This window comes from Cynoglossus semilaevis, chromosome 19 (assembly GCF_000523025.1).
Source record: "Cynoglossus semilaevis isolate Cse_v1.0 chromosome 19, Cse_v1.0, whole genome shotgun sequence".
In the NCBI taxonomy this organism is placed as follows: domain Eukaryota; kingdom Metazoa; phylum Chordata; class Actinopteri; order Pleuronectiformes; family Cynoglossidae; genus Cynoglossus; species Cynoglossus semilaevis.
In genome coordinates this window covers 8,256,699-8,271,202 of record NC_024325.1, presented here as the reverse complement: position 1 = coordinate 8,271,202, position 14,504 = coordinate 8,256,699, and the positions used below count along the sequence as shown (strand labels likewise).

At 39.3% G+C, this 14,504-nt stretch overlaps 2 protein-coding genes and 1 long non-coding RNA gene across 3 annotated transcripts; 2 read left to right on the top strand and 1 right to left on the bottom strand.

Moving 5' to 3' along the window:
- Nucleotides 1–23: 23 nt before the first annotated feature.
- On the bottom strand, nt 24–3,096 carry gpr119 (G protein-coupled receptor 119). Its single transcript, XM_008332747.3, has 2 exons — nt 2,481–3,096; nt 24–2,348 (listed from the first exon to the last, which is right to left on the bottom strand). Exons 1-2 carry the CDS (start codon nt 3,064–3,066, stop codon nt 1,609–1,611), a joined length of 1,326 nt encoding a protein of 441 aa, XP_008330969.2. The 5' UTR covers nt 3,067–3,096; the 3' UTR covers nt 24–1,608.
- Nucleotides 3,097–3,996: 900 nt separating this feature from the next.
- Nucleotides 3,997–5,384, top strand: LOC103395147 (uncharacterized). The gene is made up of 3 exons (XR_523234.3): nt 3,997–4,125; nt 4,221–4,337; nt 4,700–5,384. It is a non-coding gene; the product is annotated as an uncharacterized LOC103395147 (long non-coding RNA).
- Nucleotides 5,385–5,712: 328 nt separating this feature from the next.
- Nucleotides 5,713–13,537, top strand: slc25a14 (solute carrier family 25 member 14). The gene is made up of 9 exons (XM_017041992.2): nt 5,713–5,918; nt 6,353–6,684; nt 7,660–7,798; nt 7,938–8,032; nt 10,226–10,311; nt 10,802–10,897; nt 11,003–11,127; nt 11,221–11,434; nt 11,763–13,537. The coding sequence occupies exons 2-9, from the start codon at nt 6,495–6,497 to the stop codon at nt 11,802–11,804; spliced, it is 987 nt and encodes a 328-aa protein (XP_016897481.1). The 5' UTR covers nt 5,713–5,918; nt 6,353–6,494; the 3' UTR covers nt 11,805–13,537.
- The last annotated feature ends 967 nt before the right edge of the window (nt 13,538–14,504 follow it).

The window sequence follows — 14,504 nt, the reverse complement described above, 5'->3', positions numbered from 1 at the left end:
TGAAAATGTTAACACGTTTTAATTTTTCAAACTTTTTGTTGTGATTATTTGTAATTTCTAATTTAAAAACATTTTTTGTCTTTTAAAGTCTCCAAATTTTTGTTTTCTATCAGCCACGTGTTTACATATACTGTATGTTACAGAGGATCTGGGCAGGTCAAATTGTGGGAGTCTGTGAAAACCAGAAAAAACAGAACATATATATGTGATGTTGTTTATAACCGCGATTCATCATTTAAGGGCTGTATAGAAGTTAACTTTGTTATGTAAATTACAGCCTGAGCTGCCAAACAACCTCCACTTCCATCTGGACTGATTCCGCTCAATCGCTCATGCTAAAGTAAATGTTATCCTGTCTGACCTCATGTAGAAATCCAGGCATGTCCAGCTTTGTTGGTTTAGGCCGCTGACACGCAAAGTCCGCACCATTTATCAAGATTCATGGAGCGGAGGAAGTTTCCATGACTGGCTAAATGACGTAGCTATAAAATATAACATGTGCAGTTAAGATGAGTCACAGATAAGAAAAACAGACTCATCTCTAATCCAAGAAAGATTATATTAAAGCTACTGCCGTTTATCGCACGGGAACAATACACCTGAGAGTCTAACAACTTAAAGTTGGTGTAAAATGAAGGTAGTTCAGAGTTTTCTTCTTTTGGAGCATGGTTTATGTTTTTGTAGTGACCAACTGTTCCCGCTCGAAAACTGTGGAGTACCAGCACACTTCCATGTGGGTCACCCTAGTGACTATTGTACAGCTTATGTATTCCATCTCTCCCTGTTCTCTGCATCTTCTACTCTGACTCCAACTATCTGCATGTCCTCCCTCACTGCATCCATATATCTCCTCTTTGTCTCCTAACTCATCTCTAACCTTCTGCTACCAATGTAAGAGCTAACAAAATACGATCACACAAAAGCTGAGTTTCACAAGGATTGTCTTTAATTATCAAAAGTGAATATAAAGCTTACAAAAGCCTGTTGAACAGCCACTACTGTAATCATACATGAATGAGTCGGAGTTGGAGTGCTAATAAAGGAGCAGAGTACTGTAGTATGGACACTGTAGTGTGTGTTCGCCACATTACAGCTCTGGCACGGTGGCTACAAGGCAACGGTTATTAAACGTACACTTCATAATTTCGACTGTGCCACTAACAGAAACTCATGCATACAGTAAAACAAATCATAAGTCTGATGTCATGGTCAGGAGATCAACTGCTGATCTGTTGAGGTCTTTAGAATTAAAAGTTCAGATTAATTATCACCACTGACTTTAGCTCAATCATTAAGTGGATATGGCTGCTGTTTATAGCTGTGCTCTTCAGTAAACCAAGGGCCTGGGTGACAGACTTAATGCATGTTGTCAAAGTGGCTGATACCAGGCCACACAGAAGGCTAATATACAACCACTTTGTTACAAAAAAAAAAAAATCTTCCCTTGGTTGGATCCCAGGAATCTTTAGATATTATATATTTAGATAAAAATCCATTTTGGGCCCTGACACTCAGATTGCAAAAAGGCTTTTTGCAGTACGTCCCGTGGTTTAGAGTGGTCAACAATACTGTAAAACACTAGACCAATATTGTACAGTTACTTAGACTTTATGGGCTGATAGTGCTGAATGGTGCTGCAGTGTCAGCCCTATCATCGCAGATTACTGGCCTCAACAGTGTGGGGCTAATGTTGTCTCCACCAACAGCATGGACCTCCTGTGTTTGCACTGGATCCTGAGGGTCATTTCTTCTAATGACACTTTGACGTCCTGCAGTGTTTGACCTCCCAGTGAAGAAACAGGAAAACATGGCTGCTAACTGCAGCCGCACCTCCCTTTGCCAGAAGGCGTACACCAGTGGGTTGATAAGGGAGTTGGAGAGTCCCAATAACCAGAGATGGTTCTCCAACACATGAGTAAGTTCACAGCTCTTGCACAGAACGTGCACGAGGCAGACCACAAAGAAGGGGCACCAAAGGACTAGGAAACAGCCAATGAGCACTGCCACCATCCTCAGAGCCTTTATATGAGTCCAGTAACTACACCGCAGCGGCGGCTGCTGATGCTGTTGATGATGCTGTTGATGATGCTGTTGCTGATGCTGGTGCTGACGGTAAGGTTCATGACCCTGACCACGTTCAGCTGACCTGGAGCCTGCCTGCTGACCCTGGCAGATTTGCTTTAGGTGACTTTGTGCAATCTTCAAGATGTCAAGGTAGATGTAAACAAACATCAGGAGCACTGGAAAGAAGCAAATGCTAAATAGGATGATGATACCTTTTCCATGGATGACAGAGAAGAAGGCACAAAACCCCTCGTAGTCTTTCGTCTGCAGCTGTGGAACCACCACTACACAGGAGAACATGCACTGACGTTAGTGACAAAGTACTACTACAATAGACCACTAAATACAACGTGAAGAGGCCATAAATATCCAACCAGTACATCAGTATTCAACAGGTGAATGACTTATATTCTTACTTGGCAGAAATCCCACAGTGAAGGCACTGATCCACAGAGTCAGCAAGAACCCAAATGCTGTTCCCTTCCCAGACAGCAGCGAGTACCGCAGTGGCATTTTGATGGCTGCGTAACGGTCCAGTGAGATCAGAAACATAGACATGATGGATGCCGTGCAAGGTGACATCACAAACGCCATCCGCATCAAACAGCGGGCCTTCCCCGGAGGAGAGACCATGGTGGTTGTGTTTGCAGAGGCATCTCCAGATGATGAGACACGGTATTGCTGCTGGTCCTGAGAGCCACCAACTTTGTCGCTGTTGAAATCTTCTGTGGCAAGCCCTGTGATGGCCACGCCCACCAGAGCGTCTGCCAAGGCCAAGTTAAGGACGAAACACCAGCTCTGGGTCCTCTTCCTAAGGAGCAGCTTTAACAAAGCCATGGCCACCAGGAGGTTGGCGGAGACGATAAGGCAAGCGGCGACACTCAGGATCATGCCCATCACCCTGGGCTTCATCTGGGCTGGTGACTCTTTGGCGTCCACACAGATGGTGGTCATCAATGTCCAGGGTTCGGTGGTGGCTTGTGTGGTCAAATACAATATCATGTCTCCAAGGAGAGATTCTAGAGCCTTCGAAAAAAATATGCTGTTTTATCTACTGCTGATATAGCAGAAAAATTGAGCTCTTGCAGCAGTTAAAAGTATTTTAACTTGTTGTGCCGAAGCACAACTGCCTCATAGCTGACCTGACTGACTGATGTCACAGTTTAACAACTGAACTTTGTCTCTAACTGTCTGTAGGTCCCAGTCCCGTCTTCAACGTCCCTTAAGCTCCATAATGAACAAATGCAGAGAAACAGAAGGATAGGAGATTATCAACAGGTCTCTCTCCCTCTCTCTCACTCTCTCTATCTCTCTCTGCCCCCTCTCCCTCTCTCTGTTTCTTTCCCACTTACACTTTGTTGTTTTTCCATCACTAGAACTGACCTTTGCACCAGCGTCCAGTCTTCAGACACAGACTATTTTATTTTTCTCTGCATCATTTGATACACTGTTTCATACTAACTACCACTATATACAGTAATACAATGATGAAAAATCAAGAAAAATATGCAAAAGTATCATTTTTAGATTTTTTTTATATATATATATACATTTTTGGTGGATTTTATTCCTTACTGTTCGTCCTGACGGTGCCTGTCATTCCTGTCAAGATCTCAGCAGACACACCTGGCAGGACAGAACCTTATTCTAGCCGGGATTCACACACATCTGGTCAGTTTCATATGTTTGTATTCCATATCTTTGTTATAAATGATCAGTAAGTACATTTTTGTCATGCATGTATCCATTGAGGTGTGAGTCTGTGAGTCTATCACAATGCAATTATTGATTCTTTTTTGGTCCATTTTACTGCAGTGATATTTGAAAAAAACAACTTAACATAGCCACACACACACACACACACACACACACACAATAGGGGAATGCCATTCACCCCTGCTAGACCATTCCAGACCTTTCAAAACAAAGTGACTGTCAGCAGTACTTGTACAGAGCACCATGCAGGATGCTGTGATATTGGTCACCACGCTGCCAACACCGTGGCCCACCATCACCAACACCAACTGATGTGACAGAGACTAGGGCTGTAACTCAGTTCAGGTCAGTATTTTCTTAGATTGGATTTCTGTTCTCAATGGAGACAAGAACCTCTTTACTGTAATCACTCGTTTCTTTTTGACATATGTTTACGTCAGACTGAAGATGTCTCTGAAGAGACGGCTGCTGTCCATGTTGTTGTGCTGTGTTTACTGTGTGGCTTCACTCTTCTGCCTCCACCCGAATCGCAACAACGGTGTCACTGTGAAAGCACGGTGAGTCCCGGTTTCCTTTAACGACATAGGACAACAACAAAAAACATTGTTATGAAGCATCAAGTTTGATGTCATCCTATGAAGATGGTGGTTTGCAGACCTTGCTAAGTGTCAAAGCCAGAATTTTAATATATATGTGCCATGCTTTACCATCTGTTTTCCTCTAAATGGCACCATATTTTACAAGACTGACATGGAATAATTGGCTTGTCAATTACATATATTTATAGTAAATACAAATCTGTAGCTCTCTTGGTTATTTAAATGAAGCCCAGTAAAAAAGAATATTATTTTAAATAAAAAATATGATTTTTTTTAAGGACTGAAAGGCTCTAACATTTGCTTTTTTTTTCTTTCTGCAGAAGTTTGCCATCAGTCATCCATCAGGTTTACCAACAAATCACTCAACTCTTCCGCACCGTTCTGTAAACTACAGCAATTTCAGTGAACCTTTTGTGACCAAGCAGAGATGTAAAGAGTTGTAAAACATGGTTTCCTGTAGTGTAACAGCTTTAAGGATACTAATGGCATCCCTACATTAACGATGTCTGCTGCCCTGATTGGTGCACTACTTTACATGAAAATTCATAGAATTGATTATATAATTTTAATCTAAAAATGTGTACTTGATTTTGATTGGTGAAGGTAACATATGATACGACCGAGTTAAGGAAAAGGCAAATACTAATGGCAAAATGATCCTAGAAAATTTGAAATTGTTCCAACAAATCTCAAGACAGAGGCTGCTGCTGCCACAGTAAAATAAATACTTCAATATTTAAAATGTGTTTGTCCATTGCATTTCAGACAATCAAATGTGTAGTAAAATTACAATTAGATAAGAGGGATCTGAGAGCTACACAAACGGTAAGTTTGATAGTTACTTGCTTGAATAAGCTAAGAATAAAATATGCATAAATATTAATTACAAAAAAATGACAAATAGGGCTCAGATCTAGTTCCTACTGATTGCGACTTTCCTTTAAAACATTTTTTTAATAATCCCTACACATTTTTCAGTTCTAGATAGAGATTTCTACCACGTTATTCTCCCACCTCTCTGTGAGCTTCATTCCTGTGAGTATAATTTCCTTTAGTTCATGGCTGCAAGAGATCTAGTTTGTTTAATCTGTCAAAACCTGGAAATAAATGTGAACATTGATGATTTAAAAACACAATTTGAAGAGTGGAATATTGTTCCTTGGATAGTCTGTTTGCAGTTTATGCTATGCAAATAGTGTTATCCTCTATATCATATATTTCTGTAAGTATTCCTTTTATCGTCCTGTTTTTCTGTATGGGGAGAATTTATCTAAAGCTGTACTTCTCTGGTCACCATATGCAAGACATGTTAAATGGACGTTGATTTTATTTTGAAGGGCTGAGAAGGAGCCTTGTTTCTGACCTTCGCGGCGCACTTCACTGTGTTATGGGAAGCTTAGAGCGAGCGTTAGGTTTTGTTCTTCCCTCTTTCTTCTCAAAGTCATGCTGCAAACACTGACTTTGTCATGGAGATTAAAGTGAAGTAACTGACCGGGAACCAAACCCCTGACACCTGTCAGAACACGACTGACGGTAAAGGTAACTTCTGCTTGTCAACAAACGCTAACAGACTGTAGTTTTCAATGTGGAGCGTTAGCTGCGGTTAGCAGTTAGCCTAGCCTCATTTTATGTGTAATTTCTCTCACAAATTATTTTTAATTGCAGTTTATTTTGTTTGTTAACTATACATGACAAAATATAGATTGGTTTAACAATGTTAAATCTGTTGTAGCGTTTTGTTTTTATTCGTGTAAAATGTTGCAAACAGTAAATTATTTTCATGCTCGTGACACTGTTGCTGTTACTGTCACTCAAAGATCCAGGCTCTGCTCCCTTTCAGCCAATCAACATCTTTTAAATAGTATGAATGACATGACCCGCAGCCAATAACAATCTATCAGCAGGTTTCTGGCTCCCTCTCTGTGTCTGTCTACGTCCCTCTATCTTTCTCTCTCTCTCTCTCCCTAACACAGCGGGCGTCTGTTTCCGGCGCAGAGAGCTGGGGATGCCGCTGTTGCTGAGGGAACGTCACAGCTCAGCTCCTTTCTCTAGCATCATCTTCACCTTCATCCTCTTCACCTCTTTCTCCTTCTTCTTCCTCCTCCTCATCACTCGATGTCGATGACGATGTTGTGTTGTGTGCCCTTGCAACGCTGTATTGTTGACGTTTGTGTGGGCGCGCTGCTCTTGTTTCTAGCGGGGCTGCAGCAGGTGGAAGCAGCAGCAGCCGCCGCGGACACCATGGCCAGCCTGAACTGGAAGCCCTTCATCTACGGAGGCATGGCCTCCATCGTCGCAGAATTCGGTACGTTCGTACACCACGGACACCGGTATCTCCGTCAACATTTCAATTGTACAGATCCTATTCTATGCGCAGTATTCTTATAATGCTTTACACGGTTGGTGCATAGACCCGGTAAACATCCAGAAATTACATGCAGGGCAAAATGGTGCAGCAGAGAGATGCTAACAGAACTGATACAGGGCTTCAAAACAGGATCAAATTAATCTAACTGAATAAATAATGTTTCTCGGAAGACTCATGGTGGTTCACAACACTGGTTTACCTAGTTATAAATCATTTCTTTCTCTCAAGTTAAAATAGGGCTGTAGTGATCAATAGACAAAAAAACAGGCTTTGTCATTTTTAGTAGTTTCTGTGTTACTTTAATAAAAAAAGATCATTTTTGCTTACTCCCTGTGTGTAAGTATGTTATGCGTAGACTGGACTTTGTTCAGCATAGTCTTGTTCTGCGCACGTGATTCGAATTCACAAGTTCAGCAACATCTCCTGCAACCAGGCTTTTATTAAATGTCTTGCTTTGTGACTCACTTGTTCTGAATAAATTCATAACTTACCAACTGACTGGATTCTTACACATCATGACATGGCATTTTTGCAGAAGTTCAAATTGTTATTTAACAATTTTGCACTTAGTCGTTGTCTTTGAGCTACCGGTATTTATTTTATTTTTTTTTGTTTCTTGGCTGCATTTTAATATTGTTTAGCAACATCTATTTCTTATTGTTTTTATTTTCTCTGTTCTAAGTCAAATGAGTCAGAAATTGCATAATACAAAATAACTAACAACTATAAAATTTAGGTAAAGATAGCTCTTAGTCCATAAACTAATTAATATTCAATTAAGTCCAACTGAGATGGCATTAAGTTGTTGTGTACGAGGGAGGTTTGCTGGCAATTTTGCTTCTGAATTGTTAAGGTATATGGCAGTTGCTGTTAAGTTTAATTATTTTTATCATAATTTTTTTTATACCTCAGGGACATTTCCTATAGACTTGACCAAGACACGCCTTCAGGTACAGGGTCAGTCCCAGTACACAGAGGTGCGCTACAAAGGCATGTTCCATGCACTTTACAGGATCGGCAGAGAGGAGGGGGTACGAGCGCTCTACTCTGGGTAAGACATAAACTGGGCAGCAACAACAAACTCTGCTTTGTTTATATATAAACGTCACACCTCAGCCATAATGTATAATTCCTTTTTAAGTTTATACAAAGGTTAGAGCTTAGTAAGCATGAGTTTTATCTCCCACCAGGATTTCTCCTGCTCTGCTGAGGCAAGCTTCCTATGGGACGATCAAGATTGGAACCTACAACACCTTGAAAAGGCTGTTTGTCAGTCATCCTGAAGGTGGGAGCTTCTGTTGATTTCTTTGTCTTCTCCAGTCGTTCCTCCTGCTTGTCTAATAAATTCGGTCATCTAAATTTAGCATCCTGCAGGAAACCGTTCCTCCTGCTTGTCTAATAAATTCATCTAAATTTAGCATCCTGCAGGAAAGACAACTCTGGGTTTTTTTAAAACCACTGGCTTCAGTTACGCGCAGTCATTAGAGTCAAGTGAAACCTCGATGACGAGACATTAGGCTGGAAAAAACATTAACAAACCATCAGTTGACTTTGGCAGCTGGCCTAACAACCACTGTGACAGGAAGTCACTGTTAATTATTCGGGTAGATATACATTTCCAACACTTTACCTACTTTAGCTGATTTAACACTGATGCAACAGTCTGTGAAGTCAGTTAAAATGATACAACACAAAAAGGGACTGTTCCCTCTATTTATTTGGCATTGGCAGAAGTGATTGGGTTTTTTTCCAGGAAATAAATGTGAATAAAATCATCAGTTACTTAAAACAGAGTCGCTCCACATTGGTGAGAATATTTCATCTATTCATATGAATGAACTATTTTGTGCCAATACCTTGTCACCAAATTAAACCCAATGCAGAATCGTATTGGATTTATTCTCTCCTGTGTGGATTCACAGTGGTTGACAAATAATGTGTCCACTATGAGTCTGGTTGTATGTGAGGCTGGTAAATACATCAAGGGACAAGACATTTTAAATGTACAAAAACGAATTTAATCCATATTGTTTAGTTGCAGTGTTGATCAACAAGAAGTCTTTGACAGCATGAATTGGGAATCCAAAGTGTTTTTTTTTTGTGGCTGTTTTTACTGTGTGTTTTCTTTTGTTTTTGGACAGCAGTGCTGTTCACCGCTCTTATTCTGGCCACTGGGTTTTTAAAGTTAAATGGTGATGATTTCCTTGGGTTTATAAGAGAAATTTGTGAATAATCTTATTGCAATTAAAGTGTGTTTCAGCTGTGAGCAATGTTAAATCCATGTTGATTCATGTGATGTTGGTGTGCTGCAAAGGCAATGCTGTAGTTGCCTGTAAATGCATTTCTCAGAGGTAGACAGGTGAGAACAAAGGTTGTCCAAATTTGTTTGACGACCAATGATATGTGGTGAAGCAGAGCTACCGTGTCAGCCTGCTGCATTTACAAGCATTTACATGCTGCATTTACAAGCAAAATATAAGGCAAAGAGCTTACAAGAAAATGGAAAATTGAAAATTAATGGAAAATAGAAAGTGAGATTTACAGGGAACAGATTCATTTTACATTGACATGTTCTTGTTTGCCTCATACTCTTGTATGTAACATAATTATAACATTAATTATATACATGGGCAATTATGATAGAAAGGGCTAGCTGCTTTTTTTCTCAGTAAATGATTGACAATTATTTCAGTCTATAAAATAAATACTATGGGTTAGGGTCCCCGGACTTTATTTTCTTTAACCATTATGTCGAAGTAAACATGTACTACTCTAATATAAAGCTAAGTATTTAAATAACTTCGTCTAAATATTAAGTGTTTTTTATCACCTTTCCACTCTGCATGCTTTGTGCCTTTTTGTTTTTTAAATGCTTGTTTTGATCCAGGCTTGGGTTTGTCCGGTGGTTGTGGTGGGATCGATCGCCCCGTTCTCCTGCCCAAAAAGTGAGCGGGGTGAGGATGGCCATGCTGACTGTGGGTCAAAATAATCTAAGATTATTGTAACTTGTTCTCAACAAATGTCTTTATTGTTTTCTATGACCTTCTCCATAATCCTTACTGACTTTAATGTTAAAATCCCTGGGTTACTACTAACCAGCGCCACCACTCTTGCTGTACTGCTACTAAAGCTCATCGCTTATAATGGTTACAGAAAGTGTAGTTTTTTCTAATATTGTTTTTAAAATAGTTATCAGTTCGTTAGGATCGCCGTGGAGAAACTTCTCTAACAGGATAACGTTAACATCACCAGTGTGAAGCTCCTGGTGGAATAAAGCAAATGTTATTAGAACATGTTTTTGTGTTAACAAAAGTTAACAGATTACAAAGTGTATTTTTCTTTTTCAATTTTACTGTAGTCAAAGTGTATTTTTCTTTTTCAATTTTAAAACATTTGTCTTTTTGTCTTATTTTAATAGAGTCATTACAGTGTGTGTGTGTGCTTAATAATTCAGCCGTTCTTGTCTTCTTTCCCACAGATGAGACCATGGTAATCAATGTGTTCTGTGGTGTCGTGTCTGGAGTCCTGTCATCCTCTCTGGCCAACCCCACTGATGTTCTCAAGGTAACTCTTTCCTGTTAAAGCATGCCGTGATATTGAAGCAGCTCTTTACTGCACCAAAATTTCAAGTGATGGTCTTCGTTTGCAGAAGCAGCTGAGCACAGTTTCTGCAGAATTCTAAAACCTTAAAATAAATTACCTTTCAAGCACTTTGGTATCATATTTTCCTGCCATAGAAGAGTGTTGGATTGCCAACGGCAAATATATCATCCAAGCACCTGGTTTGCACTGGGAGAGTAACAAAGTGTGTCATCAGCATACAGTATTTGTTTCTCACAGACACAGATGCTGGGACACTGTATAATGAGTTCTCTGTAACTTGTGAAACCAAAATATGCTGCCCTGTATTTGTTCGTGTAAGATGATGTACGTCTCCAATTATTTTTCTATGCAGTGCCTTCTATCTGTCATCTGAGGTTTTGTTTGTTTGTGTTTATTTCAGATCAGAATGCAGGCACAGGGCAGTCTTTTTGTTTGTTTGTGTTTATTTTAGATCAGAATGCAGGCACAGGGCAGTCTGCTCCAAGGAAGCATGATGTCCAACTTCATCAACATCTACCAGACCGAGGGCACCAGAGGGCTGTGGAGAGTGAGTGCAGTGATACTCTGTTGCAGTGGCATGTAGCATGTGGTATGGAAACACATCGTGTCTGACTGTAGAATCACACTCTTGGCTCCACCTGCCTTTCCTCAGGGGGTCATTCCCACTGCACAGAGAGCTGCCATTGTTGTCGGGGTGGAACTTCCTGTCTATGACATCACCAAAAAGCACCTGCTTCGCTCAGGCGTCATGGGCGATACCATTCTGACTCATTTCATGTGAGTATATCAAGGATGACTGGAAAAGGAACCCGTGTTGACTCCAGTGAATCCGTTAAACCTGTTTATAAAACGTTACATATGGCTGTATAGTTCCAGTTTTACATGTGGCCTGGCGGGGGCACTGGCCTCCAATCCTGTGGACGTAGTTCGGACTCGTATGATGAACCAGCGGGTTACATCTGGAAGCCCCATGTACAAAGGAACGCTTGACGGAGTCATGCAGACGTGGAAGAACGAGGGGTTCTTTGCCCTTTATAAGGGTTTTTGGCCAAACTGGCTGCGACTGGGGCCTTGGAACATCATTGTATCCTTTCAGCTCTGTTCTCACTGCATCAAAGTTCAGGTTTTTATTTCTGGGTGGTTAACATTTTCAAATGTAAAATTTAATTTTTATTTTTTATATTGTAGAGTGATTATATCTTATAGTATATTAGAATTAACAAGTAATGATAAAATTATATTTATAAAATAAATTACAATTGGCCAGCCGACCAGAGTTTGACATTGGACACCACCTAGTGTCCACTGCTCTCAGCTGCTACTAGCTCATGAGATTTAAAAATGACAATCATATACTATACTAAACTGTTATAAAATAATAACAATTTTTCCTCAACACTCCTCTTCATCAGTTCTTCATTACCTTCGAGCAGCTGAAGAAACTCCCATTCTAGATGGGAACAGGAAGTTGGACTGCACTGTGTGACTGAATTAGGATGAATGAGAGTGAGTGTGAGCATGGCATAGCTGGAGTCCAAACACCAGTGTTTTTCACACTCCTTAAAGAACCCAGTATCAGTCACCAGCCCCTACACTGAGTTTTGCTTTTTGTAATTTATTATTTTGCCATTGTTTTTTAAATTGTCATTGTAAAGACTGTTGCTTTGACATGAACTGTCCTTGGCAGCTGAATGTCTGATTCAAGCTGAGATGCTTGAAAACCTCAGAAGAAGTTTATCCTCTTAACTGTAGGAAGAAGGATTGTGTCAGTGGAGCCTTGGTTAGAAACATTAAGGGACAAATGTCTGATGGTTTTTAGATATTTAGGTTACTGTCAAAATCACTGGATCTGATAGGAAGCTAAGGAAAACTATCAACTGTGATGCACTTCAGAAGAAAAATCCAATGTTACTGTCTTGTACAAAGACGTTATGTTGTGAACCCAGACTGAGAGAAAGGCCTTCTGCGCCTCTGCCATGATCACGGGACCATCATTGATCTGAGTTGTACGTTGGGCCCTGTTGTAGGTTAGAAACTGGAATATGTAGGGGTTTACAAAGGCTTCATGCAAATAATAAGACCCTAAACTGAGCAAATCAGCTTTAGCAAATATCATTAGCTCTTAAATTAATTCAAAAACTCTTTGAAATTATATAACACCCCAAAAGCAAGAGAACAAGCCCATCCAGGCTAATATAACCTGACCTGAATATAAAAATGTTATCTAATTGAAGCATACAAGTCCCAACACAAATATGTACGAGACCATAAAAAACTGCAAAAATGTGGAAATTATGTTAAGTAAGAATTCCTTGTCAAATGTGCACAACTACCGTATTTGTTGTGCCTGTGAAACAATGTGAAATCTCTGATCCACTGTAGGTCCACGAACCCTCTCTTTATAGGCAGATGCACAGTCGTTTCCCCTGTAAAAGGTGAAAAATGTGGGTGCAAACAGTTGTAGAAGAGACAGAAGTGACTGTTACACTTGTTATTTCAAACACATAGAGCTGCAGTGTCAGTAAGGTTTCAAACATGTCTGTGATGTTCAAGTCTTATATTTATTGCAGTTTTTTGTTTTTCTTGTGAAACAAAGGAGCAGTCAATCTGAAGGCTAACACTTTCCTTTCCTGTTCAGTAACAACCAAACAGCCTCATTCAAGTTTGAATTATATTGGTGGTGTTTTTCCCTCAGTTTTCTTGAGTATACCCACACTTAACTATACATGTTGTTTTTTTTTGTTAAATGAAGTTAGTGCAGATCACTGCAGTCCAGCGATCTGAATCACTCCATTTCAATGTTCTCATTACTTTACTTTAGTGCTTTGCATTTCTCCACGTCTATCATTTCTCATGCGCGCTGCTTCTAAGTAACGATCGTTGTAACGTGGATCAAGTATAGTCGCGATGACTGCAGAAGGATCTGAAGAGAGCTTAAAGCAATTCAACAAATCTGAAGAATTGGAAAAACGTATTCTTATAATTGGATTTGACTCCATAGGATGTCACTAGCTCAAAAGTAAAATCTTCTGTGGTGCTGAATGTGTTTCTGACTTGTTTCTTATTTGTCAGGAAGATGTGTATAAAACATCTTGCCAGTGTATAAAAATTATGCACTGGTGTGCTTGAAAAAATGGCAAATTTATCTTCAATGAGGTTTTATTTATATATAATACAATATTACCAGGCCTAATGCTTTCATCAGTACGACTGAAAAGCTTTAAAATGTGTCTTGTTTTAAAATAACCTTGCTTGTTTTTAATTCACTTCTTTATATTTGGTTTTACTGTTATTGTTTAACTATGAAGTTCTTAAATGATGGAAATTGCGAGAGTCTAAATGTTGCAATTGCACATTCATTTTTATGGTACAGAAAACATTTGAACCATTTTTACCTGTGTTTTTTTATGTCCCTTTCCCTTTTTAGAGTGTGAGTTTAGTGAGTACACACTTAATGTACCTAACGCTGCTTCATTCCTNNNNTTCCTGCTTTAATTCCTTAAAAATGCTTTGTAATGCTTATATTGAAATTATTACAAAATTATTGCAAATAGTTATGTTTATTAGTATTATTTAATATAATAGTATTATTATTATTATTTTAGCTTTATTCACAGTGAACAAAGAGAGCTTCCTGAGTTTGAGCTAAGGCCATCGCTTTTTCCAAAAGATCATGTTTTTTCAAATTTTAATCTGATGGCCAGATACTGGCAAGTCAAGTCAATCTCCAGAATCAAATAACTCTTAATCTTTTAGTGGCTTTTGGGTTGTATGTTTTCACCCAAGTGGACTGCTTAGCTTTCACGCTAACAGCTAAAAATCAAACACTCTAAAATGGAATTGTTCTTTTGACTTTTCAAAGTTGACAACTTTAAAAGAGTAAACTATATACATGCACTTTGTGCAGTGATTTATTTAAATGAGACTGAGTAATTGATAGGTAAAGGTTTTTGTGGATTTATTCAATCTCGTATATATACATACATATATATATATATATTATTTGGTGATTTTCTACACTCTATATTTGTGAATGTCACAGCCTAAACACTCCTTCCTTTTGGTCATCCCGATTGGCCTCAGTGAAAATATGGCAGCCAATGACTGGTCAAGGAAATTTTAATTTAACACTGGTATACTGCTGCCTTCCACAG